Raw genomic sequence first — 27,056 nt, forward strand, 5'->3', positions numbered from 1 at the left:
CGTTATCAGATTTTGCCAAAATCCACAAGATCCACACATTTTCATTCAAAGAATTCTAGCCCAAGCCAAGAGGGAGACAAAAACAAAAACAGATAGTTCAAGCTCTTTCTTTATTGTGAAATCTGATGCTTTCTTCAGAATTCTTTTATAATATCTGAAAAACCACGTGTTAATTTTGCTGCTTTTTTTCCTTCCTTCCCTCCCTCTCTCCCTCCCTCCTTTTTCTCCCTTCTTTTCTCTCTTCTTTCTCTCTTTCCCTCCTTCCTTTTCTTCCTTCCTTCCTCCCTTCCTTCTTTCCTTCCTTCCTTCCTTTCTTCCTTCCTTTCTTCCTTCCTCCCTCCCTTCCTCCCTCCCTTCTTTCCTTCCTTCCTCTTTTCCTTCCTTCCTCCCTCCCTCCCTTTCTTCCTTCTTTCCTTCCTTCCTTCCTTCCTTCCTTTCTTCCTTCCTTCCTCCCTCCCTCCCTTCCTCCCTCCCTCCCTCCCTTCCTTCCTTCCTTCCTTCTTTCCTTCCTTCCTTCCTTCTTTCCTTCCTTCCTTCCTTCCTTCCTCCCTCCCTTCCTTCCTTCCTTTTTTTCTTCCTTCTTCCTTCCTTCCTTCCTCCCTCCCTTCCTTCCTTCCTTCCTTTTTTTCTTCCTTCTTCCTTCCTTCCTTCCTCCCTCCCTTCCTTCCTTCCTTCCTTTTTTTCTTCCTTCTTCCTTCCTTCCTTCCTTCCTTCCTTCCTTCCTTCCTTCCTTCCTTCCTTTCTTCCTTCCTTCCTTCCTTTCTTTCCTCCTTTCTTGTGTAAAATAGCATACTGGAAATACCAAAATAAATTAAAAAGTAGTTGCTTCTGGTGCCGGCGAGGTGGCGCTAGAGGTAAGGTGTCTGCCTTGCAAGCGCTAGCCAAGGAAGGACTGCCGTTCGATCCCCAGGCGTCCCATATGGTCCCCCAAGCCAGGGGCAATTTCTGAGCACTTAGCCCGGAGTAAGCCCTGAGCATCAAATGGGTGTGGCCGAAAAAAAATAGTTGCTGCTTACTTAGGGTTTATGTTTGTTTATGAGCACTTCTCCTCTTACATCTGACTTCTTTCATATATGTATTCCTAGGACCTAGCCCAGTGACACCAACTAGTGCTTGGGTTTGAACATATTGGGTCTGTCTTGTTGGAGACAATCAAGCATAGGGAGGATAAGTGACTTGGTGGGAGACATAGAGAAGGTCAGAACTGAGTCCCCCTTCACCTAGGCAGCTCAGCACAGTCTGCACTGTAACACCCACAAGCTGTCTCAGATCATGTGTTAGCCAATAGTGCCTGTGCTTACAGACACTCCTTTCAGAGACCCAAGAGTACTCAAGCCCTCTCTGCTCTGTGATACTTTAGACTCATGGTTTTACCTGACTGTCACCTGGCCTTCCCATGAGCCACTCCCAACAGCCACCCTTGTCCAGGTAAAGATTATCAGCCACACGCCTTCCCAGACCACAAGGGGCCCAAAGGGGGTGTCCTAAAGAAGATGTCCAGAGGTAGAGAGATAGTAATGTAGGTAGAGCATTTGTCTTGCCTATGGTTGACCCAGGTTCAATCTCCAGCACTATACATAGTTCCCTGAACACCACAAGGGATGATCCCAGACCACAGAGCTAGGAATAAGCCTGAACACTGTTGGGTGCTAACCAACATAGTAAACAAGATTAAGTACAGTATCTTTCTTTGCAGGGGGTGGGAATACCTGTGCTGCTCTGGGATCAGGCAAAGTTAGTAGATAGAGAAATGTAGATTGAACCAGGGTCAGCCCCAGGCAAGGTAAACTCCATATCTCTCCTATCTCTCCAACCCCCATTATTTTTCTGAATCCCAATCTGTTTTCCAGGCTAATAACTGGCCAAAATGGTCAGACACGCATCCCCCTTCTTTCCAGTCCTGCCAGCTCAGTGGTGTGAGAACATACATAACCCCTTCCTCTCTTCTGTGGGTGGCCAAAGACATTAAGGCTTTCCCACTTGCAGGCTCTGCAAACTTGAGCCCAAAGCCTAGCAGCCCAGAGGCTTACGTAAAGACAATGAGGAAACGAGCCCCTTGGGCAGAGCTAGGTAATGCTAAACACAAAACCAGGACAGAGATTTTCCTAGGGAAAGAGGAGTGCTAACAGCCAAGGCCTCTTCTGTGATGTTTCTTGAACTGGAAATAAGAGAATATTTTTCTCTTTTTAAACCTCACATATATATTATTCATATTTGCATGCATAAAGCGGGTCACAATAAAAGGAAAAAACAAACCTGAAATTAAAACTGGAGTTACTAGGCTATAAATATTAAGTACTTTGTCTACCAGGCGGGAGCCTTGCAACTGTGTGCTTATTTTTATTTTATTTAATTATTTATTTTGGATTGTTTGGCCACTCTCAGCAGCGTTTGGGGAACCTTGCAGTTTAGAGCTCATATTGAGATCAACTTTAGGGCCTTAACCTTGGGCCTATTCCACCAGCTGTGTATTCAGTGTTAAAGATGGCCTTTCTGGGGGCCAGAAACATAGTACAGTGGGTAGGGTTCTTTTTTGTTTTGTTTTGTTTTGCTTTGTTTTTGGGCCACACTTGATAACGCTCAGGGGTTACTCCTGGCTAAGCGCTCAGAAGTCATTCCTGCTTGGGGGACCATATGGGATGCCGGGGGATCGAACCACGGTCCGTCCAAGGCTAGCGCAGGCAAGGCAGACACCTTACCTCTAGCGCCACCACCCGGCCCAAGGGTTCTTGCCTTATATGTGGTCCTTACATATTTGGATTCGATCCTCAGCATCATATATGTTTTCTAGATACCACAGTAAGTATTCCCTGAGCTCAGAATCAGGGGTAAGTCCAGAGCACTATCAGGTCTTGCCCCCAAACCAAAACGATGACCTTTCTGGAACCTCATCTGAAGGCTGGGCTGGGTGGGAAAGAATGGTGAGAGCCAGTCATGTCTTCTCCTAAGAGATTAACACATCCATAAAAGTTGAGGAAATTGGAAATTGAGGAGCCTTCAGGTGTTCAGTTTATTCTGTGGACCATTCTGTGGGAATGCTTTGCCTCATGGCAAAGAAGGGGAAGGCTCAGACAGAATATTCCCAGAGCTTGATTTTGATACCAGATGCTTGGCAATTTGTGAGAAAGACAAACATTCAAAACTATGAGGATTCCAGAGATAGTTATCTTGGGAGACTGTAAGGGGGCTCTCCGAGGTATCCTGAGGAAATTTCTAGATGAGACCTCTGTGGGGCATGCCAGGTGTTGATGTTGTCAACTGAGGTGAAGAAGTAGTGGATGTTTTCACTCTCCTTCTGGGGACAGTCTACCTGAGCCTACTCATTATGGCCACTTGAATAATGTTGAGGCCACAGGCTGCTGTTCCCTTTCATATCCCCCTGAGCTGGAGAGGAAGTGGGGGGACTTTCCCTTTCTGGGCCTCTAGAGATGAGGGAGCAGGACCTGTCAGAAGCAATGAAATCAGAGGCATACTCCAGGGGTTTCTATTCTGAGACCCAACTTGAATAATAAAGGTCAAGGAGCCATTGGGGATGGGAGTGAGGCAGGCAAGAAGGAAACAACATAAGAAAGATTTCGTCTGTGCCTCTGGTGGTGAGAACAAAGGGGCTGGAGGCCTGCAACCAAGAGGTAAGGGAACCTGATGGTGCAGCTTGAGCTTCTGGGCCCAGAGCAAGGAGACAGAGGATGCTGGGCCTCTTTCTCTAAGACAATGATCCTCAAACTACGGCCCGCAGGCCACATGTTGTATTTATTCCCATTTTGTTTCTTCACTTCTAAATTAGATATATGCAGTGTGCATAGAAATTTGTTCATAATTTTTATTTTTACTATAATCTGGCCCTCCAACAGTCTGAAGGACAGTGAACTGGCCCCCTGTTGAAAAAGTTTGAGGACCCCTGCTCTAAGATGACAAAGTCCCTTGCTCCATTTCATAAAGAAACAGGTTCAGAGAAGAGTAGGTGACAGGCATCTATGCATACCAGGGGCCAAAGAAAAGCTGCCTTTTGGCCCACACCACCCCACCCTGCTGGTGGCATTTCCCAGCCTATTATTTGAAACAGCAGAGAGGGACTTGTTTCACATACACTTCACCCCAATCCCTTCACTATTTCCCTCCAAGACCCCCAAGGACACAGGGCTTCCTTGTTAAAAGCTTTTATTAACGTGAACTCACTGTCTCAGATCACTATTGATCCCAGTGAGAGAGAGAGAAAAGTGTTTTAGCCAAGGGTGAAACATCTTGAAATGAGAGGCATATTGTTCGCTTTTATCTGGAAAATGCCTAGGTTTCTTTAGCCCAGAAGAGCTTTGAGAAAAAGTGGCAGAGCCTGGGAGAACTAGCCAAACTGGCCAGGTTCTCTGGGGAACATGGAGTTATTCTACCTTCAGAATATCCCAGCAACCTCTCTGGTTTTTATTCTTCTCACCATTGTCCATGTGGGAACACAGCCTTGCTCTCACCTCCTCCCACAAACCACTCACCAACATCAACAGTAGCAAGTCTCAGGGCTCCTCATTCCTTCCTCCATGTTTGTGTCAAGGGCCACCACTAAACCGGACTTGGGGAGTTGGCGTAGGTGAACCTCTCCCTTGAATGTTTCCTCTCTAACCAGATCTTCTGTCCTGTCCTGGTCCCCACATTGTTTTTCTTCAGTGGCTTCCTTCTAGATCCTGGCTGAAGGCAACATGACCCCATGGGCTATGCCTGGGACTAGAACGCTCCCTACACCAAGTCTGCTCCTATGAGAGGCTATGCGAGCTTGGGTACCAGGGTTCTGTGAGATATTCATTCATTACTCTCACAGAGAGGCTCTTTCCTCAGTACTCTTCCCTGAGACCTGTTCATATTCATTGCTCTCTCTTTTTTTTTTTTTTTTTTTTGGTTTTTGGGCCACACCCGGCGATGCTCAGGGGTTATTCCTGGCTGTCTGCTCAGAAATAGCTCCTGGCAGGCATGGGGGACCATATGGGACACCGGGATTCGAACCAACCACCTTTGGTCCTGGATCGGCTGCTTGCAAGGCAAACGCCGCTGTGCTATCTCTCCGGGCCATTCATTGCTCTCTTAGAAAGTAGATATTACCAGTTTGCAAGTGCAAAACCCAAAGTGGTCAAGATCAACCATCTAGGTAAACTGATGAAGAAACTTGGAACACTCAAGTTCTCTTACCTTAAATGAGAATTCCATCCATGTGAAGTAAAAACAATGACCAGTCTCTGAAAACACCATCTGGATTCCCTTTGTGGTCAGAGTTGCCTACAACCTTTGGCACTGTCCTCAACATATGGGAGATAGACCACAAACCACCTCTCCTAATAGTGTTTTCAGCTTGGCTATATTGTCTCTAAAGCCTCTGAATATAAAATGTAAAATGTAAAAGTTGGCATGTGAGAAATCATGTGCATTTTTCTGGGAAGACAGCCCAAAGTCTTTATCGAAGGCATTTGGAACCAAGAAAGGTTGAACAGGTCTGGACAGGGGAGATTGGAGTAATTCTGGCTATCAAGAAAAAGGCAGGGAAAAAAATCCATTTATGTTTGGTTTCTTTGGGAAACAGACTCTTGGAAAAAGACCCCAAGAAGAGTAGGAACACAATGAGGGCAAAAGGAGAAGCTGACTGCAATGGAGAGCCAATAGCAGCACCCCAAAACAAACTCTCACATGGGAATGATTCTCAAAAATCTGACCCATGTTAAAAGAGATGAATAAACTTTTAAGTCCTTGCTAAATCTGTCTTGGCTGTGGAAGGACATTACTTTGGCTCAAATAACTTTGGTTCAAATAACTGTGTAACTGAGACAATTCCTAGTGGGGCTAATAGGGTTCGTACTCAAAGTCTATTTCCAAAAGCACTTTTCAAGCTAAAAAATGTACTTTCAATGAACAGTCTAAAAAGCACATCACCAAGCCTTCCTTTACTACCTCTTACCACAGGAAGTAGTAGAGATTAAATTATATTCAACCAGGTATCCATCCATCCATGCATTCATCCATTCACCCCCCTATCCTTCCACCCACTCACTTTCTCATCCATCCATCCACCTACTTATCCATCCTCCCTTCATCCACTCATTCATTCCACAATCCAACATTTATTAAATATGCCTTAGAGCCAGCCTACTGAGATAAACACCTGTTATACAAAGTTTGCACAGTGTGGTGAAGGGAAGATTACTTATGCATCAGTGAGTAATTAGAGCACAAAGTGGTCATTGCCAAACTAGAGGTAAGAGCAAGATTATTGGAGCAAGATTATTAGTGCACATTTGAGAGTGAAAATTATTCCCCCTGGGGCAACATGTGAGTCCTAAAAGTTGGCAGGAGTGGGTGGCAGAGACAGGAGTGGGTGGAAAGGGTTTGAGAATAATAAGAATTTCAGGCAGGAGGAAATTGTGTGAAAGGCATTGTGGTCTGAGATGGCTTGGCAGATTTGGAGAGATTTTTAGTGTGGACTGAATGGCTACTTGAGTGAGTGGGTAGAAGAAAAGGCTGGGGGTAAGATTATAATTATTCATGAATTTGCCTGGTGGACTTTATACAGGAGCCTTGTTAGAAAATCACTAATGAGTTTTGAATAGTGGATTGTCTTTTACTTATTTACTTGTTTTTGGATTTGAGGGCTGCAAACAGCTGTGCTCAGGGATTATTCCTGTCCCTGTGCTCAGGAGCAGACTCTGGAAACATATGCATTGGATGGGTGGAGATGGAATCTAGGTCAGGTGTATGGTGGCTTAACATTTAAGCATGCATAGTTTAGAACATGGACTCTGATAGTAGTGCTGATAGTTATACAAGAGTGGTCTCTAGAACTCCAGAGGAGTCATATGTACAGTCAGATGACCAGGCATGTACAGTCAGCACTAGCATCCCTGTTAGCACCAGCCAGCTTCCCAATAAGTGACTCCTCTAATGTTATGTTTTAACAAGTCCTGAGCACACATAGTAATCCTCTATTTTTCAATTTCTCAAATACTACTTCCCATAAGCAAACACTATATTACCATACATGGACTAATCTCCCTGGGTTTTTCTAGGTTCTTGTACCCTATCATCTGAATGTCCTATGATCACAATGCTTTTTTATTTTGTTGCGCCCAAATTCTACTCTTTACCTTCTCACATAGTTGTCCCATTCTTGTATCTAACATAGTCAGCAGTGACTTTTTCTCCAGGCCAGTGAGCTGTTCTCATGGAATCTGTTTCCACAGTTGGATAGGGGGCCTGAGGAAAAGGAAAATGCCTTATGGAACCAACCTAAGTTCATTAGGATTCTTCCCCTTCTCCTGGAGGCAAATCTGTTCCTCTCACAGATTTTTGTCCAAATGTCTATCTGGCTCTCTGCCACCTGTCCTACTAAACTTGGTGGTGGACCAATGATATGAGGTCAGCTTAGCAGGCCCTAAAAGAAGGCAGAACACAGGCTGTGCTTTGGAAGGAGTCTTGTAATGGGTGCTCTCCAGTTCCATAGGAGGTTGTGGATTAAATGATGTCTCCAAGAAGAATAAGATAGTCTTCCAAGCAATAGTCTGGATGATGGAGTGAATCTCTTGCTTGGAACAGCTGGACCAGATGTATAAATAGGGTACAGGGGGGAAACATAGGTAGAAACCATATTGTTGATACTTTATACTAGATCGAGGTTCTGAACTCAGGATTTCACTGATCCCTGACTAAGTGCCCAAAGCACAAATCCATACAACATGCATTGAACACGAGGAATGCCCAAACACTATGGTGGGTTTGAATAAAGGTATAGCTAAAGGTCTTCTGGGAGTAGGAAACCAGCAGGTTCCTCAGAGCCAATTGCCTGCATGACTCAGTAATTCCTGCAATCAAGGGCTTTTACTGTGTTATTACTCCAGTGGAGAATAAGGGTGAGAGAAAGCAATTTTATCTTCATTCCTCTCTCCAAAGACTTTGGAGTTTCATCTTGAGAGCTGGAAAAGGCCTGGGAGTATAAAAATAAGTTCTTTTGTTTCCTCTATCCACTTAGGAATTTCTTGTTCCTAAGTAAGGAAATCTTCTTGGACTCCATGTTGGATAGTTGTGAGCCAGAATGCAACCAACACCACCTCACCTTTTATCAAGACAAACTGTGTACCAGACACTGTAGTTGGTGCTGTGTGAGTTCCATTTACTCCTTACATCAAGCACATAAATGAGTTATTAAGATGGTCACACGATAGATGAAGAGGTAAAGTCACAAGACAATGAGGAAACTTCCCCAGTACACGTAGTAAATAGAAGAAAGTGCATTCCAGGTCTTCCTGACACAGGCCAAAGTCTACATTTTTGCCCTTAATTAATGATGGCAATGTTGAATTTTCACAGACATATTCTTCCACAGAAGCCTAAGAAGTAAGGCAAGATTAGATTTTCTTTCTGACTCTTTTAATCTCTATCTGGGAGCCTGACCATTTCTTGGATCCTTAATGCTTTGATGTATAAAGTATATAGGAGTATAACTATAAGGTGTAAAATTATTCCTGTTGAGGAATAGTTGGTTTTGTGTTTTGTTTACTTTTTGGCACATATCCCATGAGATTTAGTGGTTACTCTACTCAGGAATTAGCAGAGTAATTCACTCAGTAATTACTCCAGGAAGTACTTGCAGACCATATGGGATGCCAGAGATTGAACTCAGGTCATCTATGTGAAAGGCAAATGCCCTACCCTCTGTATTATCTCTCCATCCCCAGGCCCCGCCGAATTGATTCTATCCTTTAGAGAGCCTGAAACATTAGGGCTGATTCGCCATATTGCCTCAACATTGGAATCCAATCTGGAAGGTTCTTAGAGATGAATAAGTTTCCCTCGTGGGACAGGTGAGGAAACCGATCCAAGAAAAGTACGCAAATTACCATAGCCATAGAACTAGTTGAAGTATTTTTTGTGCACAAACTTGTGTGTGAGTGGATGCACGGCTGCATGATGTTCCTCCTGGAGATGACAGCGATGGTCTTTCTAGTTTCTCTGAGTGAGAAGGCGTTGGGTCTTTGGTCTATCTTGATTCAGGAGGGGACCCACAAATAAGACCATGTTAACTTTATCTTATATTCATTTAAACAGTTTACTTGGACAAGGTGTCTCCAAAAAGTATTTGCTGGGAGGATAGAAAACCCAAATGGTTCATAGATAATGGTCAGGCCACTGCTTTAGGCAGTGGGTACTTTTGCTCCACCCATGAGATGAGAAAGTGGGATCTTCTAGCCACCAGTCCCAGTATCTTGGTTGACTGCTATTATAAAAGTAGAAAAAGCCTTTAGCTACTCTTGGCAAGCATATAATAGTCATCAACAGAAGAAAAGAGCCATTTATTTGTGCTCCTCGGTAGTCAACTGGTTCTTTGAAGTCTTGAAAACCTTTCAGGGTGGTGCAGCCTTGGGATCAGCACCAAGGCCAATTCCTAGGAAAGCTCAGGTTGTTCCAGCCTGGGAAGCAGGTTGCCTTGGGAGCGGAGAGGGCTCCTCATGGTCCTGCTGGGAGAACAGGCATGTCCCATCATATGAGGAGTTGCAGTGTGATCTTAAAAGTAACTTCCTGGAAGAGGCCGGAGCAATAGCGCAGTAGTAGTACGTTTGCCTTGTACACAGCTGACTCAGGACGGATCTGGGTTCCATTCCTGCCGTCCCATATGGTCCCCCAAGCCGGGCGCAAGTTCTGAGCACATGGCCAGGAGTAACCCCTGAGCGTCACTGGGTGTGGCCCTAAAACAAACAAAAATAGTAACTTCCTGGTGATACTTGTGAGAAAGCATATCACAAAGAGCTCATTTCCCTTCTTAACGGCCTGCTTGGAGCCCACCTGAGAGAAAATATGCATGAACCTGGAAAGTTCCTTAGGGAGTATAAAGGCCCTTAGTTCTCTAGCTGGTGAGTGAGCTCTCCCTTACAGGAGGGGGCATGCCAGAGGGGAGACATGGGACACAAGTAGAGTTGCCTTCCATGTCATGTCATCCCAGAGATGGATGTTGGAGATCCCAGTGACAGAAGGAACATTTTTTCACACAACCAAGTTGGGTGGAAGCAACTGGAAGAAGTTGTCTTTCCGGTGTGACTTGGGATACTATCATGGGGCAAGAAAGAAGTCCCAAGGTTGCCTAGTGTGGCCTTGGGTCACAGCTCCTCGAACCCTTGTTTCTTACCTGTCAAAAGGGTGATGAAAGGTTAGACTGGCAGGCCTCTGTCCACTGGGGAGGGTGTCCTCAAGGCCACTGGACCCTTTTCAACCAACTCTTGAACCATAAACAAGTATTTACAGAGCTATTATCAGGACAAAGGTCCTGGTCTCCAGAAGGGGACAGGTGAAGAGCCACTTTTGATATTTCTTGAGTTTGACTCTGCCTGGCACTGAGACTTATTCCCTTTCCTGTGCCCTAATCCTGTAAGGGAGGCACACATTTCTTCATCACATGGACCCAGAAACTAGGCTCAGACAGAAAGCAATGACAGTCCACAGCCCAGCAGAGCTTGGCTTTGAACCCAAGCTGCAAACTGTAATGCTTGGCCTCTTCCGTGAAATAGATGTTGATCCCCTATACATAGCTCCTGAGTTCGAGGGGACAGATCAGAGAAAATTGGATCACCAGGGAAGGCTTTGTGGAAAAAGTGGCTAGGTCCCAGGCCTTGAGGGAGGACAATCTTAGGGAGTGTGCTCTGAGGGCCCCTGAATGCACTAAACTCTCCCAGGGAGGCGAGAGAGAAGATGGCCGCGCTGGCCAGCAAATGCTTCTTAGAGCAAACCAATGGGGCTGCAGTGAGGGCTGCAGTGAAAAATAGGAATGCCAGGGAAGAATGATACTTTCTTCCACTCATCAGGGCCAGAACCCTCTCTTCACAGACCAGTTCAAACAAAAGCAAAGCAGAAGGGGTGACCAGCCCACGAGGGGCTTTATGCTGAAGCCAGTGTCCTTCCCAGAGCCTCCTCGCTGTAAAGTGCAGATGGAGGGGTTTGGTTCAGATCTTCAGTGTTTTCTGGATTAGGGAACTGAACTCCCAACAGCGCAGGATTTTAACATTTATATCAAGCAGAGCTTGCCAGTTTTAAGAGCGTGAGCTCAGTCCTGCTCACTTCTCAGAGAGGTTGGCACTACTGTGCCCATGTATTGCGCCCATGTTAGAGATAGGGAACTGGCATCTGTGGAGGCCACATCACTTGTTCAAGTCCCCTCTCCTAAGTCCACTCACTCTGGCGCTTCGGACCAAAACTTCTACTTCATTCTGCTGGGGACACAGTCCCCAGGATGCTAGTGACTCTAGCAGGGGTCTTCAAACGACGGCCCGCGGGCCACATATTGTGTTTATTCCCATTTTGTTTCTTCACTTCTAAATAAGATATATGCAGTGTGCATAGAAATTTGTTCATCATTTTTGTTTTGACTATAATCTGGCCCTCCAACAGTCTGAAGGACAGTGAACTGGCCCCCTGTTTAAAAACTTTGAGGACCCCTGCTAGAGGTTGCTTCCTCTTCCAGAGGCCAGCAGGAGACAGTCCACTCTAGTGCCCCCACCCAAAGGCCAGCGTGTCCCAGTGTCCCCACCCCCACACCTCCATGCAACCCCTCCTGCTCCCCCCAACCGAGACCGTTGCCCTTCTGTTCACAGTGATGGCTCCTGCGCCCAGGCCGGTGGGGGCATGGAGGACTCCGTGGTGGCAGCGGCAGCGGTGGCGGCCGGCAGACCCAGTGCCCATGCCCCGAAGGCTCAAGCCCAGGAGATGCAGGAGGAGGAGGAGCGGCCAAGGGCGGGGGGTGCCTCCCCACAGGCCTGCCCCGGCCAGCAGCAGCCTGCCCTGGCGACGGCGCTCTGCTCCCACACCCCTGCCGCCTCTGATTACCAGCTCTCCCTTGACCTAAAGAATAAACAGGTACCCAGGGCCTCCCAGGGGGCGGGAAGGGTGGTGAAGGGGCCCTGTCTCCTGGGGCTTTCGAGGTAGCTGGATCTCCCAGTGGGGCTGCCCTCTGCTGTAGCACCCCCCCCCCCTTTGCCACCACTCTTTCTTGCCCTTCCCTGTAGTCCTGTGTCCTTGGGCAACCCAGTCATCCCCCAGCAGGGCAACAGTTTTGCAGTGCCAGATCTGAAAACTGAACTGCAGCACTTTCACCTCTCTCCATATGCAGCTCCCAGCCTGCCCCATGAGCCTCTAGGCAAGTGATGCTCTGTTCTCTGGGGGTCTTCAAGTTTAAGCCACTGCTAGGAGAGATAACACAGCACGCAGGCCATCCCCAGGGTGCCCCTGTATCTAGGGGGCACAAAGCTCAAAGGTGTGAAAACAATAGTCCCCTCCCTGCAGGATAGCTGAGGATGACCATGATCCATGCAGACTGGCAAGTTCAAATCTCCCCTAGAGAGACATCAGATTCATCTTTTCGTTGCATTTCAGGAGGGAGGAGGTGGAGGAGAAGGAACTTGTCTTGTGGTCCCTATAGAATTCCACAAAGACATGCGTTATACTCATGGTTGTCTTGGAGAGTTAAGAGGCTTGAAGAAAGATCTGAAAGTGTGTGTGTGTGGGATGCACATCATGACTCGATTTTATTTTATTTTATTTTTTTGGTTTTTGGGTCACACCCGGAGGTGTTCAGGGGTTATTCCTGGCTCTGTGCTCAGAAGTCACTCCTGGCAGGGATTTGAACCAGAGTCCATTCTGTATTGGCCACATGTACGGCAAACAATGCCTTACCACTGCACTATCGCTCCGGCCCCAAGACTCCATATTAAGAGCACTGGAGGCCAGGGAATTAGCTCAGAGAAATGGAAGACATTCCTTGTACACACCAGTTTGATCACACATGCCCCTCCCAGCACTTCTGAGTGTATTTCTGTTGGCCCCTGAGCACCACCTGGGGTGACCCTCAGTACTGCCAAGCTAACATAGCCCTGCTATCCAACATTAGTGCTTCAGTTCCACACGACCAGACTAAACATTGCTAGGGTCCCCCTTGAGTATACATACCCACTACCATCACCCCAATAAAGGATCATTGAATTTGGAGCAATAGATATGTGATATACAATTCCTATTCTCACTCAAAGTAATTCTATGACTTTGAGCATGTAACACATCACTGTGGGCATTGGGTTTCTTCGCAGCAAAATTGGAAAGTAGATCTTGATTTATTTTCAAGTTTGCATTTAGACCTGGAAGTTTCCTTCTTTTTTCAGGTAGGGGACTCAATGGGTGCTCAGGGGTCACTCCTGGCATTGCTCAGGGACCATATACAATTTTGAGAATTGAACCAGGGTCTACAGTATGCCAGGAAAACACCCTAACACCTGTACTATTTCTTGGGATCCTAGACATCTCTACTAACTTGCTTGGGTTGATTTAAAGAGCCACTAAAAATTATTTTAGGGACCAGGATATACAATATTGATAATGGCAGGGTTTCATGCATAAAGCTTGCCATAACACCACCCTCCCGTAGAGTGCCAACTTTCATCTACCCTTGTTCCAGTGTGTCCCCTCCCCATCCTAGTCCTCTGGCCCCCTTTATAGTGATAAACTTCCTACTAAAGACCAGTTCTCAGCTTCTGTTGCTAAAGAACCATTCTTGTGTGTGTGTGTGTGTGTGTGTGTGTGTGTGTGTGTGTGTGTGTGTGTGTGTGTGTGTGTTTGTACCATACTTGGTGGTACTCAGGGGTTACTCCTGGCTCTACGCTCAGAAATTACTTTTGGCAGGCTCGGGGACCATTTGGGATGCCTGGGATCGAACTGGAGTTAGTTGCATGTTAGGCAAATACTCTACCTATTGTGCTATTGCTCTGGCCACTAAAGAATCGTTCTTTAAATCAATAAACAAAACAAGTCTTGGGGGGAGGAAAGCTAGCAGAAAGATCACTAAGGCTGAATCAACCCAAATCAAAGCTGTTTCTTAGATTTTTTTTTTACTTTTTGGTTTTTGGGGTTACTCCTGGCTCTATGCTCAGAAATAGCTCCTGGCAGGCTCAGGGAACCATATGGGATGCTGGGATTTGAACCACCTTCCTTCTGCATGGAAGGCAAACGCCATAACTCCATGCTATCTCTCTGGCCACTTTTTCATCATTTTTTAATTCTCTTTATTCAAACAGCTTGATTACAAACATGATTGTAGTTGGGTTTCAGTCACAAAAGAACACCCCCCTTCACCAGTGCAACATTCCCATCACCAGTGTCCCCAATCTCCCTCCTCCCCTCCCTTGCCTGTATTCGAGACAGGCATTCTACTTCTCTCACTCATTAACATTGTCACCAAAGTTGTCAGTGTAGTTATTCCTCTAACTGCACTTACCTCTCTTTGTAGTGAACTCGTCCTTCTAGCCATCATCTCTATTGTCTCTGGGCATTATTACAATAATGTCTTTTTTTTCTTAAAGCCCATAGAAGAGTGAGACTATTGTGTCTCTCTCCCTCCCTCTGACTTATTTCACTCAGCATGATAGTTTCCATGTTCACCCATGTGTAGGAAAATTTCATGACTTCATCTCTCCTGATGGCTGCATAATATTCTATTGTGTATATGTACCACAATTTCTTTAGCCATTCATCTATTGAAGGGCATCTTGATTGTTTACAGATTCTGGCTATTGTAAATAGTGCTGCAATGAATATAGGTGTGAGGAAGGGATTCTTGTGTTGCATTTTTGTGTTCCTAGGTATATCCCTCGGAGTAGTATAGCTGGATCATATGGAAGTTCAATTTCCAGGGTTTTTTTATATTTTATTTAAACACCTTGATTACATACATGATTGTGTTTGGGTTTCAGTCATGTAAAGAACACCACCCATCACCAGTGCAACATTCCCATCACCAATGTCCCAAATCTCCCTCCTCCCCAAGCGACCCCTGCCTGTACTCTAAACAGGCTTTCCATTTTCCTCATACATTCTCATTATTAGGACAGTTCAAAATGTAGTTATTTCTCTAACTAAACTCATCACTCTTTGTGGTGAGCTTCCTGAGGTGAGCTGGAACTTCCAGCTCTTTTCTCTTTTGTGTCTGAAAATTATTATTGCAAGAATGTCTTTCATTTTTCTTAAAACCCATAGATGAGTGAGACCATTCTGTGTTTTTTTCTCTCTCTCTGACTTATTTCACTCAGCATAATAGATTCCGTGTACATCCATGTATAGGAAAATTTCATGACTTCATCTCTCCTGACAGCTGTATAATATTCCATTGTGTATATGTACCACAGTTTCTTTAGCCATTCGTCTGTTGAAGGGCATCTTGGTTGTTTCCAGAGTCTTGCTATGGTAAATAGTGCTGCAATGAATATAGGTGTAAGAAAGGGGTTTTTGTATTGTATTTTTGTGTTCCTAGGGTATATTCCTAGGAGTGGTATAGCTGGATTGTATGAGAGCTCGATTTCCAGTTTTTGGAGGAATCTCCATATTGTTTTTCATAAAGGCTGGACTAGACGGCATTCCCACCAGCACCGAATGAGAGTTCCTTTTTCTCCACATCCCTGCCAGCACTGATTGTTATGGGCCTTTGTGATGTGTGCCAATCTCTGTGGCATGAGATGATACCTCATCATTGTTTTGATTTGCATCTGCCTGATGATTGGTGATGCGGAGCCTTTTTTTCATGTGTCTTTTGGCCATTTTATTTCTTCTTTGAGGAAATGTCTGTTCATTTCTTCTCCCCATTTTTTCATGGGGTTAGATGTTTTTTTCTTGTGAAGTTCTGTCAGTCCCTTGTATATTTTCAATATTAGGCCCTTATCTGATGGATATTGGGTGGATAGTTTCTCCCATTCTCTGGATGGCGTTTGTATTTCTTCTTTGAGGAAGTGTTCATTTCCTCTCCACATTATTTGACGGGGTTAGATGTTTTTAAGATGCGTCTTAGTTTTGATGTTAATTCTAAGTTCTTATTTTGGATTAGAGAGTAGTTATAGATAGCACCTCTATAACAGCTTGATTAAAAAAAAACCCCATGCTGCTATGTGGATGAGATAAGAATTACCTTGTGGATTATATGATAATGGAGTTGAATGGGTTGTTGTCAATTTTTTTCCTCAGGTTCTATTATAAAACCTTTCCAGTTTCTGGCCGGACAAAGAAGTCATTATTTCTCAGACCAGAGACATAACATGGTGGTTGAGCACATTCCTAGCCTGCACAAGGCCCTGAGCTGGATCCTCAAGATCATACTGCTCCCCCCGCCCCAAAAAAAAGGATTATACTGCTCCCCAATCACCACTAGGCCACCACTAGCGGCCCCTGAGTATGGTAGTATCAAACATTACTAAGAGTATCCATGACCTGCCCCCATCTACCCCTCAACACCACTGGGTGTGTCCTGTTAACAAATTATTTTTAAATTTTTGGGGCCAAAGCAATAGGATACTTGCCTTGCATATAACTAACCAGGTTCAATCCCTGCTACCCTGTCAGGTTCCTCAAGACTACCAGGAGTGATCCCTGAGTATAGAGCCATGAGCAATCCCTGTGCATCACTAGGTGTGGCCCCAACACAAAACACACACACAAAGCCAAACAATGGAATTTTTGTTTGTTTGTTGGCTTGTTTGGCCGCACCCGGTGACGCTCGGGGGGTTACTCCTCGCTGTGTGCTCAGAAATTGCTCCTGGCTTGGGGGACCATATGGGACACCGGGGATCTAACCGTGGTCCATTCTGGGTCAACCACATACAAGGCAAACGCCCTACCACTGCACCGTCACTCCAGCCCCAAAATGGAATTTTCAATGTATATCAATTTCCAGGAAGCAAGTGGTCCTGTCTTGTTCAACCACTTCTGACAAAGACTCCTTTGTCCTGACAGAAATTCGGAAGGCAGCTAATATCTTGATGTTAGAGCCTGAGATATAGATAGATAGATAGATAGATAGATAGATAGATAGATAGATAGATAGATAGATAGATAGATAGATAGATAGATAGGTAGGTAGGTAGGTAGGTAGGTAGGTAGGTAGGTAGGTAGGTAGATAGATAGATAGATAGATAGATAGATAGATAGATAGATAGATAGATAGATAGATAGATAGATAGATAGATAGATAGATAGATGATAGATAGATGATAGATAGATGATAGATAGATGATAGATAGATAGATAGATGATAGATAGATAGATAGATAGATAGATAGATAGATAGATAGATAGATAGATAGATAGATAGATAGATAGATACAAACCTTATCAGGACAGAGAATTTGGGTTATAGAGAAAAAAATCAAATGACATATGGAAAAAATCTGAAGTTCAAGAATGAGATAGGCAGATGTGGTCCTGTGAGTGAAGCTTGTTGACTGTGGACTCAAGATGAGTTAAAAGTTAGTGGAGAACTATTTACCATAGCAAGACTCTGGAAACAACCAAGATGCCCTTCAACAGATGAATGGCTAAAGAAACTGTGGTACATATACACAATGGAATATTATGCAGCTGTCAGGAGAGATGAAGTCATGAAATTTTCCTATACATGGATGTATACGGAATCTATTATGCTGAGTGAAATAAGTCAGAGAGAGAGAGAAAAACGCAGAATGGTCTCACTCATCTATGGGTTTTAAGAGAAATGAAAGACATTCTTGCAATAATAATTTCCAGACACAAAAGTGAAAAGAGCTGGATGTTCCAGCTCACCATAGGAAGCTCACCACAAAGAGTGATGAGTTTAGTTAGAGAAATAACTACATTTTGAATTTTCCTTATAATGAGAATGTATGAGGGAAATGGAGAGCCTGTTTAGAGTACAGGCGGGGGGGGGGGGTTGGGTGGGTAGGAGGGAGACTTGGACATTGGTGATGGGAATGTTGCACTGGTGATGGGTGGTGTTCTTTACATGACTGAAACCCAAAAACAATCATGTATGTAATCAAGGTGTTTAAATAAAAAAATAAAAATTAAAAAAAAAAAAAGTTAGTGGAGAAGCCCCAAGCAAATGAGAAGTGCAGCTTTTACAGAAGGTTGAATAAGGAAGTAGCTGGCCAAAGCCCCACAGCAGTTCCTGGTGATGAGGGATCTCACTTAAAGAGCAAATCAGAACCTTGGGGGTCTAGGGGTTATCCAGAGAAGAGAATAGAAATAGGATTGCCTGAAGTCATCAGGAAAACTATATATATATATATATATATATATATATATATATATATATATATATATATATATATTGTTTGTGGGGGTCATACCTAGTGTTGCTCAGGGGCTACTCCCGGCTCAGTGTTCAGGATTGTCTCCAAAAAAAGCTCATGGGACCCTTAGTGCCAGGGATAAAATATGGCCCACCGCACACAAAGTATGCGATAAAGTCACCTTTTTTTGGTCCTGAAAATAACTTTTAAATTTGGAAGACCTAGTATGTGGCTTGCTCTTTTCTTTTTCTTCTCTCTCTCTCTCTCTCTCTCACTCTCTCTCTCTCTCCTCTCTCTTTCTCTCTCTCTGTCTGATATTTTGGTAACACCCAGTGATGCTCAAAGGATCACTCAGGGATCACTCCTGTCAGTGTTTGGGAAACAATATAAAGTATTGGGGATTAAATCCAGGTTGGCCATATGCAAGGATAGTGCCCTATCTGTTGTACTATCTGGATCGATCATTTTCTATTTTCTACGATTCCAGGTAAAAATCATGTTGCTAATGATTAAAAGCAATAGAAAAGGAAAGTTTTAGTTCCATAACAATCAAAGCTCATAGAAACAGAATGTTGTTCTCGTGAGCTAGTGAGATCTGGGATTTTCATAATGCTCACCCAGGGTCTGAAAGATAGTCTAACTGGAACTCTACAATATGGCCTGGGCATCATTGACCTAGTCAATTCTTTCAATATGTACAAGCGCTTCCCCAAGGCTGGAGGGTGCCTCCTGGACAGGACTGTCTCCTAATCATCTTTGCCTTCTGCCTCCAGCAGCTAGCAGAAAATATCAGGATTAGTATGAGCTGATCCAGTAAATTTTAATTTTTTATTGATTGATTTTTGGGTCATATCTGGCTTTATCAGGGTTTACTCTTAGCTTTGTTCTCAGGGCTTATTTCTGGCAATGCTCAGGAGACCATATGTGGTGCTGGAGATAGAACTAGGTTCTGTCACGTGCAAGGCAAGCATCTTTACCCCTGTACTATCTTTCTGGTACTTTAAAAAAAACTTACCTATAAATGCAAAGCAGCAAGAGAGTGGTGCATCAAGGAGAAAAAAATATATGGTTCCTAGTAGACCCCCATAGAGATTCCATTTAAAGAGAATTCAGAAATTTACTATCCAGAAATTGGGTCTTTGGCTTGGACAAGAGATTTTGTTTATTTGTGACTCATGGGCAGGCTATGGAGAACTGTGCAAATTCTGGCTGGCTCTTAAATAGACTGGATCTTTTTTAATGGATGGAGGACATAGTTACAATAGAAGGGTCACACAGTAGAAGTGGGGCACGAGTGAGTGGTGGAGGCTGATTTCTAGGGTGAGAGTCTCCCACCTTGGAGAGTCACTTGTGTCCCCTGGCTTCTCTGTAGGTCACACCTTGGCTGGGGTGGGATGAAGAAGGCCCAAATGGATAAAGACTAGAGTGAAGTGATGAAAACAGCACACAGACAAGATGTGCTCTATCCTATCCTCCTCTCTCTCTCTCTCTCTCTCTCTCTCTCTCTCTCTCTCTCTCTCTCTCTCTCTCTCTCTCTCTCTCTCTCTCTCTCTCTCTCTCTCCCTCTCTCTCTTCGCCCCACAAGCCAACCGTGTGGTTTGGAATCAAGTTGCTTAACTTCTCTAGCCTCTTCCATCTTCCTTATCTCTAGAGCTTTGTACCTGTTGTTCCCTTTGTTCCTGCCCCTAACATCTGCTTTGGGCCACTCTTCTTTCTCTTGCTTTAGAACTTTCTGTGATGTGTCTTCCTCTACCTGCCCACTCAAAACTGTGTGCAATGCTTCTGCTCAGTCGTGCATCTAGTCTCACCCACCCTCTATCATTTCCTTGAAGTCAGGACACATGACTCAAACATCACTCTATCCCCAGTGCCTGACACAGTGTCTGCATGAGGACCAAAAGTTATTTCCCCATAACTAAGGACTTGTAGCCTGGGGCCTGGACCTGACTGGTTTCTTTTAGCTCTAGGAACTAGGGTTCTAACTGGGAGATTCCGCCATTAAGTGCACCAATTCTCAAGTCCTTGAGCTGGAATGATTCTGGGACAATGATTTTCTTTCTAGTTTGCCAGTCAGCCAAGCCGATACCATGGAACATCCCAGAATCCTCAGTGACTTTCTTCTTTGCCTCCTCTCCATCCCAAACCCCAGAGCTGCCGCTTAGGAACTAGTCTCTGAATCCCACCATCTTCTGCATCCTCACCATCTCCACCCCAGACTTGACACTCCTTGACACTTCTATGTCCTTAGGTATGGAATGGTGGGTTGTGTTCCACAATCTCCAGAGAGGAGAGGGAATCCCCATGCCCCCTGTCTGGGTAGGACACGAGATGCAGGTCCCGTAGCAATTCTGACAACAGAAAATAATCCACACACAGTTGGGAAGGCCGGAAACTCATACCACAAGCTGTTCACCCACAAGCCAGTTGCTCCACCACATGGAACCCCGAGCCAAGATGGCAGCTCTCCCTCTAGGCCTCCAAAGAAGCTTTTATTTGGAAAAGCAAAGCCCACCCTCAAGGGGAGGGGAAAAGCCAGATGAGGAGGAGATGCGGAAACAACTTTTTAAGAGGAAAACCAAAGGAGCAGATAGAGAGACATCTAATTAGAAAGCAATATAAGGACCAATCCAAAGGCCTCTACCAACTCTTAGGAAACTCATTAGGTAGCCCAAGCTCCTCAGAAGCAGCTGAGGGGAGCTGAGAGATATATACAGCATGTAGAGCTCTTCCCTTACTCACAAACAACCCTGATTGGATCCTTGGCACATCCACGGTCCCCTGAGCCCTACCAGGAGTACACCCTGAGTACAAAGCCAGGAGTAAACCTTGAGCACTATCAGGTGTAGTGTGCAAACAAAAGTAAAATAACAACAAAGAGCAGCCGAATCCTCCTTGGAAAGAGCACATCTGCCAGCAGCTGTCCCCTGTGTGCTCCACACAGTACGGAGGCCAAAGACTCCTCAGTACTCCTGACTTTCAAAGCAATGCCACCCCGAGACACAAACTTGCAATTTCCCAAATTCTCACGCCAGCTTCCCACCCTCCTCGGGTCTCAACCTGCACATGTGTTTCTCTTGAGTGCCCAATGAGGGGCTGTGTGCCACCTGCTAACTGTCCCACTCATAAAACCAAGGCTCTATCATTCTCTGCTGTGGCCCAGTTGAGCAAATTGTGCTGACCAGGGCTGCCATTCACACTCTTGTCTTCAGAAAGCACGCCCCCTAGAGGTGTGTGTGCAGTACTACCTTGCTCTTGCCACCATTGTTTCTCCACTCCCATACAAAGCCAGTGCCCACTGCTCCCTGCAGTTGATGGCGAGGACAGCCCTCTGGCAGCTTTTCTTATTCTATTCCCTCTGCTCTTAGTTCTCTCATTTCACCTCACAGCATTCCTTGGAGCTAGTACTTAAGAAGGAATAACCAGGCCCCTTTGAGGGGGAAAAGGGCATCCTTTGAAACATGGCTGTGGCAGTGCTGCAGTGGGCCCAGGTGTGATTCCCCAATCTATCCCCAACTCTGGGGGTATCTGCAGCCTAATTCCCTGGTTCCAGGGGAGAGAGGCCATTGGAGCTCACCTGGACAGCCCAAATTGCAGCAATGCTCTGTGCTTTGAGTGCAAGGGAGCCACAGAGGGGGCCAGTCAGAAGCCATGCTTCTCAGGACCTCTCTCATCACGGGGTGCCTCCCCCAAAGAAAGGGAGGCTTCCTTTGCAAGCATGCACCCACCTCTGTGCAGTGAGGGCTTGCACCAAGTGACAGAGGGTTCTTGCACACGCTGGATGCGAGACTGCACCAAGGGTCCAAGAGAGGCCAGTCCCAATGGAACACAGCTGCTCTGTAGGGGGCAAAAGACAGTTGTCAGAGGGCTCCCACCTCCCAGGAGTGAACGGTGCTGTGGTTCCAGCATCAGCTGGCACTGCTTCTGCTGTGGGCACAGTGCAGCCCAATGGCTAGTCCTTGATCATTCCCCAACCCATAGGCTTCATCACTCCTGAGGCAGGGGTGCTATTACTCTCCCTGTTGTGAAAGGCTGGGCTTCAGGGTTCTGAAGCAGCTTGTCCAATAAAGTGTTCCTGCGGCAGAGATTTTGGACATGGTCTTCATGATTTCATGGAGCGCCTTCTACTTTCCATTCATTGTAGGGAATGAGGAAGCTTCCTGTGAGGTGCACAGAGTAATCAGCCCAAGGGAGCACTGGGTTCTTGAAGTGGCTGAGGGTTGCACCCTGCACCTCCTGAGCCACATACATGCTCCAGGGCAGCCCCTGGAGTGGTAGCAAAGTGGTAGGGCATTTGCCTTGCATGCAGCTGGTCCAGAACGGATGCAGTTCAATCCCTGGCATCCCATACGGTCCCCTGAATCAGGAACGATTTTTGAGCACAGAGCCATCTTGAGCCATTTTTAGCATCACCGGTGTGGCCTAAAAACCAAAAAATGAAAAAAGAAAAAAAATGAAAAGGCCCAGTTGGAGGACCCCAGCCTTGCCTGTGAGCCAACCTCCACCCTCCTCCCCCACTTGCTGCTCCCACCAAGGCTTTGCCCTGCCAGCTCCTTCCTGCAAGCTCCGACCTTGTCATCCTGTCGTGTTCTCGCACTGAAGTCTTGGATCCCAGGAAATCCTGACTCACATTTGAATGCTGCGCCCCTCCCTCTGCCAGCCCCAGCCTAGCTCCCTCACATTCCTCAACACTATAGCCCTCAGATCATGGCTCCTCCTCCCTCCTCCTCCCCTCAACTTGTTGGCCATCACTCAACAGCCCGCATCAGGCCGAGCCACTGCAGAAACCTGAAAAGAAGGAGCGTGTTCTAATTAACACTGAGAGGCTCATTAGAGAGGCAGAAGGCACCCCCAGCCCCCCTCCACTGCTGCTCTGGCAGAAGCTGAGCGACTGCTCTCTTGGGAGGCGGCAAGGCCACAATTCCCCATGATTCACAGGTTAGAGAGAAGGCGGCTGATCTGCTCCTTGGCCTATCGATCCAGGCAGCCCTCCAGCCCCATCCCTCTCTCTCTCTGCCCTCTGGCCATGCACTGCTTAAGGGCAGGTTAGGGTACCTAGAACTGACCTGGGGTGTGGGCTGCTGAATCCCTAAGCTCTTTGATGATTTGGGGCGCAGGGTACAAAATGGGGATGAGGGAGTAAGCAGCTTTTGACTCCAAGCCCAGATCCAGAAGAGAGCCTAGGTTTTTATTTCCCAAGGGGTGCATTGATTACGCCTCATCTAGGACTCTGGTGCAATGCTGGGAATTAAGGATGCAAGCAGGGAAGACCATCTCGCCTGAGAGGTGGTCTGTGGGTGTTGAAAGGGGGTGGGTTGCTGAGGGTGGGAAGGAAGTAGGGGAAGCACTGAGAAAGGAAAGGAGGTGCATAGGACAGGAGAAGACAGTTATACTTCTCATTGTGTGACCCAACAAGCGACTCCTACCCCATTCTGAGCAATGTGCCAGGGTCCATGCTTGGTTCTATGTACAGATCAGAAAATGACTGGGATGTATCTGAGCCACAAAAATGGCCTCTCCATCTGCTAGAGACTGGGGAGGGGGGGGACAAGGAGCAGAAGGAGGTTAGATAAGCACCAAGATGAATGGAGAAAACTGGGGGTCAAAGGGACATAAGAAATGACCTTCCAGGAATGGAGAGAGAGAGTACAGCAGAGAAGGCACTTACTTTGCATGAAGTTGAACTGAGTTTAAGCCCTGGCATCCTATATGTGCCCTAAGCACCGTCAGGAGTGCAGAGCCAGGAGGAACCCCTGAGCATTGCCAGGTATGAGCAAAGAAAGAAAAATAGAATGGCAATTTCCCTAGAGATTCAAGTCAAGAAGGCCCCATCTGACTTTGTGGAGGTAGCATACATGAGGCAGGTCTTGACGAAAGTGCACTTAGCCTTGCACTAACCTAGGACGAACCTTGGCATCAATCCCCTGGCATCCCATATGGTCCCCCAAGCCAGGAGCGATTTCTTAGTACATAGCTAGAAGTCACTGGGTGTGGCCCAAAATCCCACCCCCCCAAAAAAAATGTTTGACCTAACAGAAAGGAAGAAAGAATGGGCAGAGAAGATGGGAAAAGTACTGCAGGCTGAGGGGACCAACTAAACTAGTGTTCTAGGAAAAAGAACCTCAAGTGGTGGCTTGGGAAGAAGAGGATTATGGGAGCAAATGTACCTTCAGACTTGGTGTGGTGTTGGAGGCAGAAGTTAGGTGATGGATGGACTAGTACTTGAATGCCAAGAAGAAAAATTTATGTTTATTTGGGGCAATGGTCTCTAGCAATGAAAGAAAGACCCATGTTTTCTGAGCTTGAGCAGGATAATAATGGATGGTTTATGATGTGAGGGAGAAGGAAGCAGAGAGGCAGTTAGGAGGCTGCCAGAGTGGCCCAAATGAGGAGCCGAAGAGAGCCGGTACAGTCACAGACTAGTGGAAAGAACAAGGTGATTACATAATGTCACAGAACTGGTCATTTTGAAGGACACAGAGCTGACAAATGCAGAGGATGGGGTAAAGGAAGACCCAAGGTCAATACAGTTTTCCCAGCCTGGGTAGTTTAAGAAATCAGTTGTGAGACAACTAGGAAATCCAGTGAGAGTGGGTTTTGGGGGACAGGGGAGACTGTGACTTTGAGAGGTGGACAGATTCACTAGCTACTGAAATGCTGCTCTAGGATCAATATAGATTTGTAGCTAGAGGTTTGAGAGGCGTTCATCTGATTGTTGTCATTGTAAAATATAAAATAGTTAACATTGACCAAATACCTACTATAAATCTGTATTCTTCTGGAGTCATTTAACTCAGCAAGCTCCTGAGTCCATAGGACTAGCATCATTTTACATACAAGGAATAGAGTTTGGAGACAGAGCCGTGGCGCAAGGGCATTGGTCTTTCACTAACCTAGGACAAACCTCGGTTCAATCCCCTGGCATCCCATATGGTCCCCCAAGCCAGGAGCGATTTCTGAGCACATAGCCAGGAGTAACCCCAGAGTGTCACTGGTGTGGCCCAAAATCCCACCCCACCCCCCCCAAAAAAAAAGAAAAAAGAAATAGTCTAGCAAGAGAGACAGAGCCATAAGTAAGATGCTTGCCTTGCACATGGCTGACCCAGGTTTGATTCCCTGATAGCCTCCAGCTCCCTGAGCACCACCAGGAGTGGTCTCTGAGCAGAGAGTCAGGAGTAAGTCTCCCCTCAAAAAAAAAAAAAAAGAATCCAAGGGCTGGGAGTGATAGCAGATAGGATGCTCACTTGCTCCAGGCAGACCTGAGTTCTATTCCTCAGCTTCCCATATGATCCCCTGAGCACTGTCAGGAATGATTTCTGAGCACAGAGCCAGGAGTAACCCCTGAGCACCATCTGGTGTGGCCCTCTCCACTTCCCAAATACAGTCCAAGGTACTAAGAAATTTTCCCAAGGCCAACCAGCACAGCAAAAGGGCAGACACAGAGCTGATTATTTCTCCTGTTTTGTTTATCAGCCTATTAGAGTGACTAAGACTGTTAATAGGCTTTCAGATGGGAGGGGAGGAGATACCAACCTACAGAACATCTTGAGAGTTGTGGCAACTCTCTGCCTGAGATAGCCCTTCTAATTAGGTCTTATTTATCAGCGATCGGGGGGGGGGGGGGCTCCTAATGATTTCTGTATAGAAATTGCGAAAGATGCCAGGGAGTAGACAGCAAATTATGAAAATGTGCACGGAGGAGGGAAGATAGCTTGCGTCTAACTTATAACTAGTGTGCTTAGAGCTTGCATGGTCACATAATAGAGGATTAAAGAGAGCTTTTGGGAGACAGAAAGCCCGAGATAGACTGAATCATGAGGACTGAGGATGGATTTTACGGGGATAAAAAAATATCAAGCACTGGCGCAATACAGGGAGGAGAGAGCTGGAGAGTGGGCTGTTGGATTTAGTGATTAGAGATGATTGGTGATCTTCCTGAAAGTCATTTCTGAAGAATGGTGGCAGCAGGAAGCCAACTGAGAGGGGTCAGGATATTCAGGCTTAGATCAGTTTTGGGGGGGAATTTACTCAGATATTGAACTAGAGGGGAGGTAGAATGGTCTTTTGAGCAGCTCCATGAAAAATAGAGCGAAAGAGCCTGGGCTAGCATCCCAAAGCAAATGAGTCCAGCTAGAATTATTTTTAGCTTGGAGAGGGTCGAGAGACAGGTGAAGACTAGAAATTTAGGTGAAAGGACTAAAAGGTAAGATCCCAGGTAAAGGAAGGAATTTACAAAGGAGATCAGAAAGGGGAGCTTATTGTTTCTGGAATGATGGGTGAGATAAAGGGAGTTTGTGAGAGTCCCAGAGTAGCTTTGAAGCTAATCATTTATTCAGTAAGCATTCATCGAAGCCTGCTGCATGCAGGCTCTCTCCCAGCTTTGAGAGGAAGGCAGTCAGCAGGGCCGCTCTCACAGCACTGACACGGATGTTTGCTGCAGGACTTGGAAGACAATCAGAACATAAATTCTAGCTTTCCTCTCAGCTTGAGTGAAGCGTGGACATTGGCTGCTAGATGGAGTCTTGCAGGGTCCTTGCAGCCAGCCTGCTACTTACATGGAGAACAATAGCAGGCCTGGCAAATGGACCCTCTACTGTTTGGAAAATGTTTTCAGCAGTGGAACTTTGGGCCTACCCACTGTTGCCAATAGCGTCTCCTAACCTGCCTTCCATGAATGCTCTTGGGTCTGGGTATTTCCAAAGTGAGGTCCAGGAAGGAATGGGATGTGAGTTCCTGCTTGCTGACAATTTCACAGGAGAGGGGCGAGAAGGAAACAGAAATTGGGAGGAAGATGCAGTGATGTGCCATACCTGCCTCCTTCTGCATTTCCTCTTTTAAGACTTGGTTGCTTCCAAAAGACTCCAAAAGACTTCCAAAAGACTGCAGAACCTCCAGGGCCATTCTTCTTTCATTTCACCCAGTGGTGCTCAGGATCACTTCTGACCGTGCTCAGGGGTCTATATGTAGTGC

At 45.9% G+C, this 27,056-nt stretch overlaps 1 protein-coding gene across 5 annotated transcripts in view; it reads left to right on the forward strand.

Moving 5' to 3' along the window:
* Positions 1–27,056, forward strand: part of IQSEC3 (IQ motif and Sec7 domain ArfGEF 3) — a 115,783-nt gene that overhangs the window by 49,388 nt on the left and 39,339 nt on the right. For all 5 annotated transcript variants that reach the window (XM_049783196.1, XM_049783197.1, XM_049783198.1 and 2 more), the window contains exon 3: positions 11,607–11,868. In XM_049783196.1, coding sequence (XP_049639153.1) covers positions 11,607–11,868 — 262 coding nt within the window. The remainder of the gene's footprint in view (positions 1–11,606; positions 11,869–27,056) is intronic.

This window comes from Suncus etruscus, chromosome 11 (genome assembly GCF_024139225.1).
Source record: "Suncus etruscus isolate mSunEtr1 chromosome 11, mSunEtr1.pri.cur, whole genome shotgun sequence".
NCBI lineage: Eukaryota > Metazoa > Chordata > Mammalia > Eulipotyphla > Soricidae > Suncus > Suncus etruscus.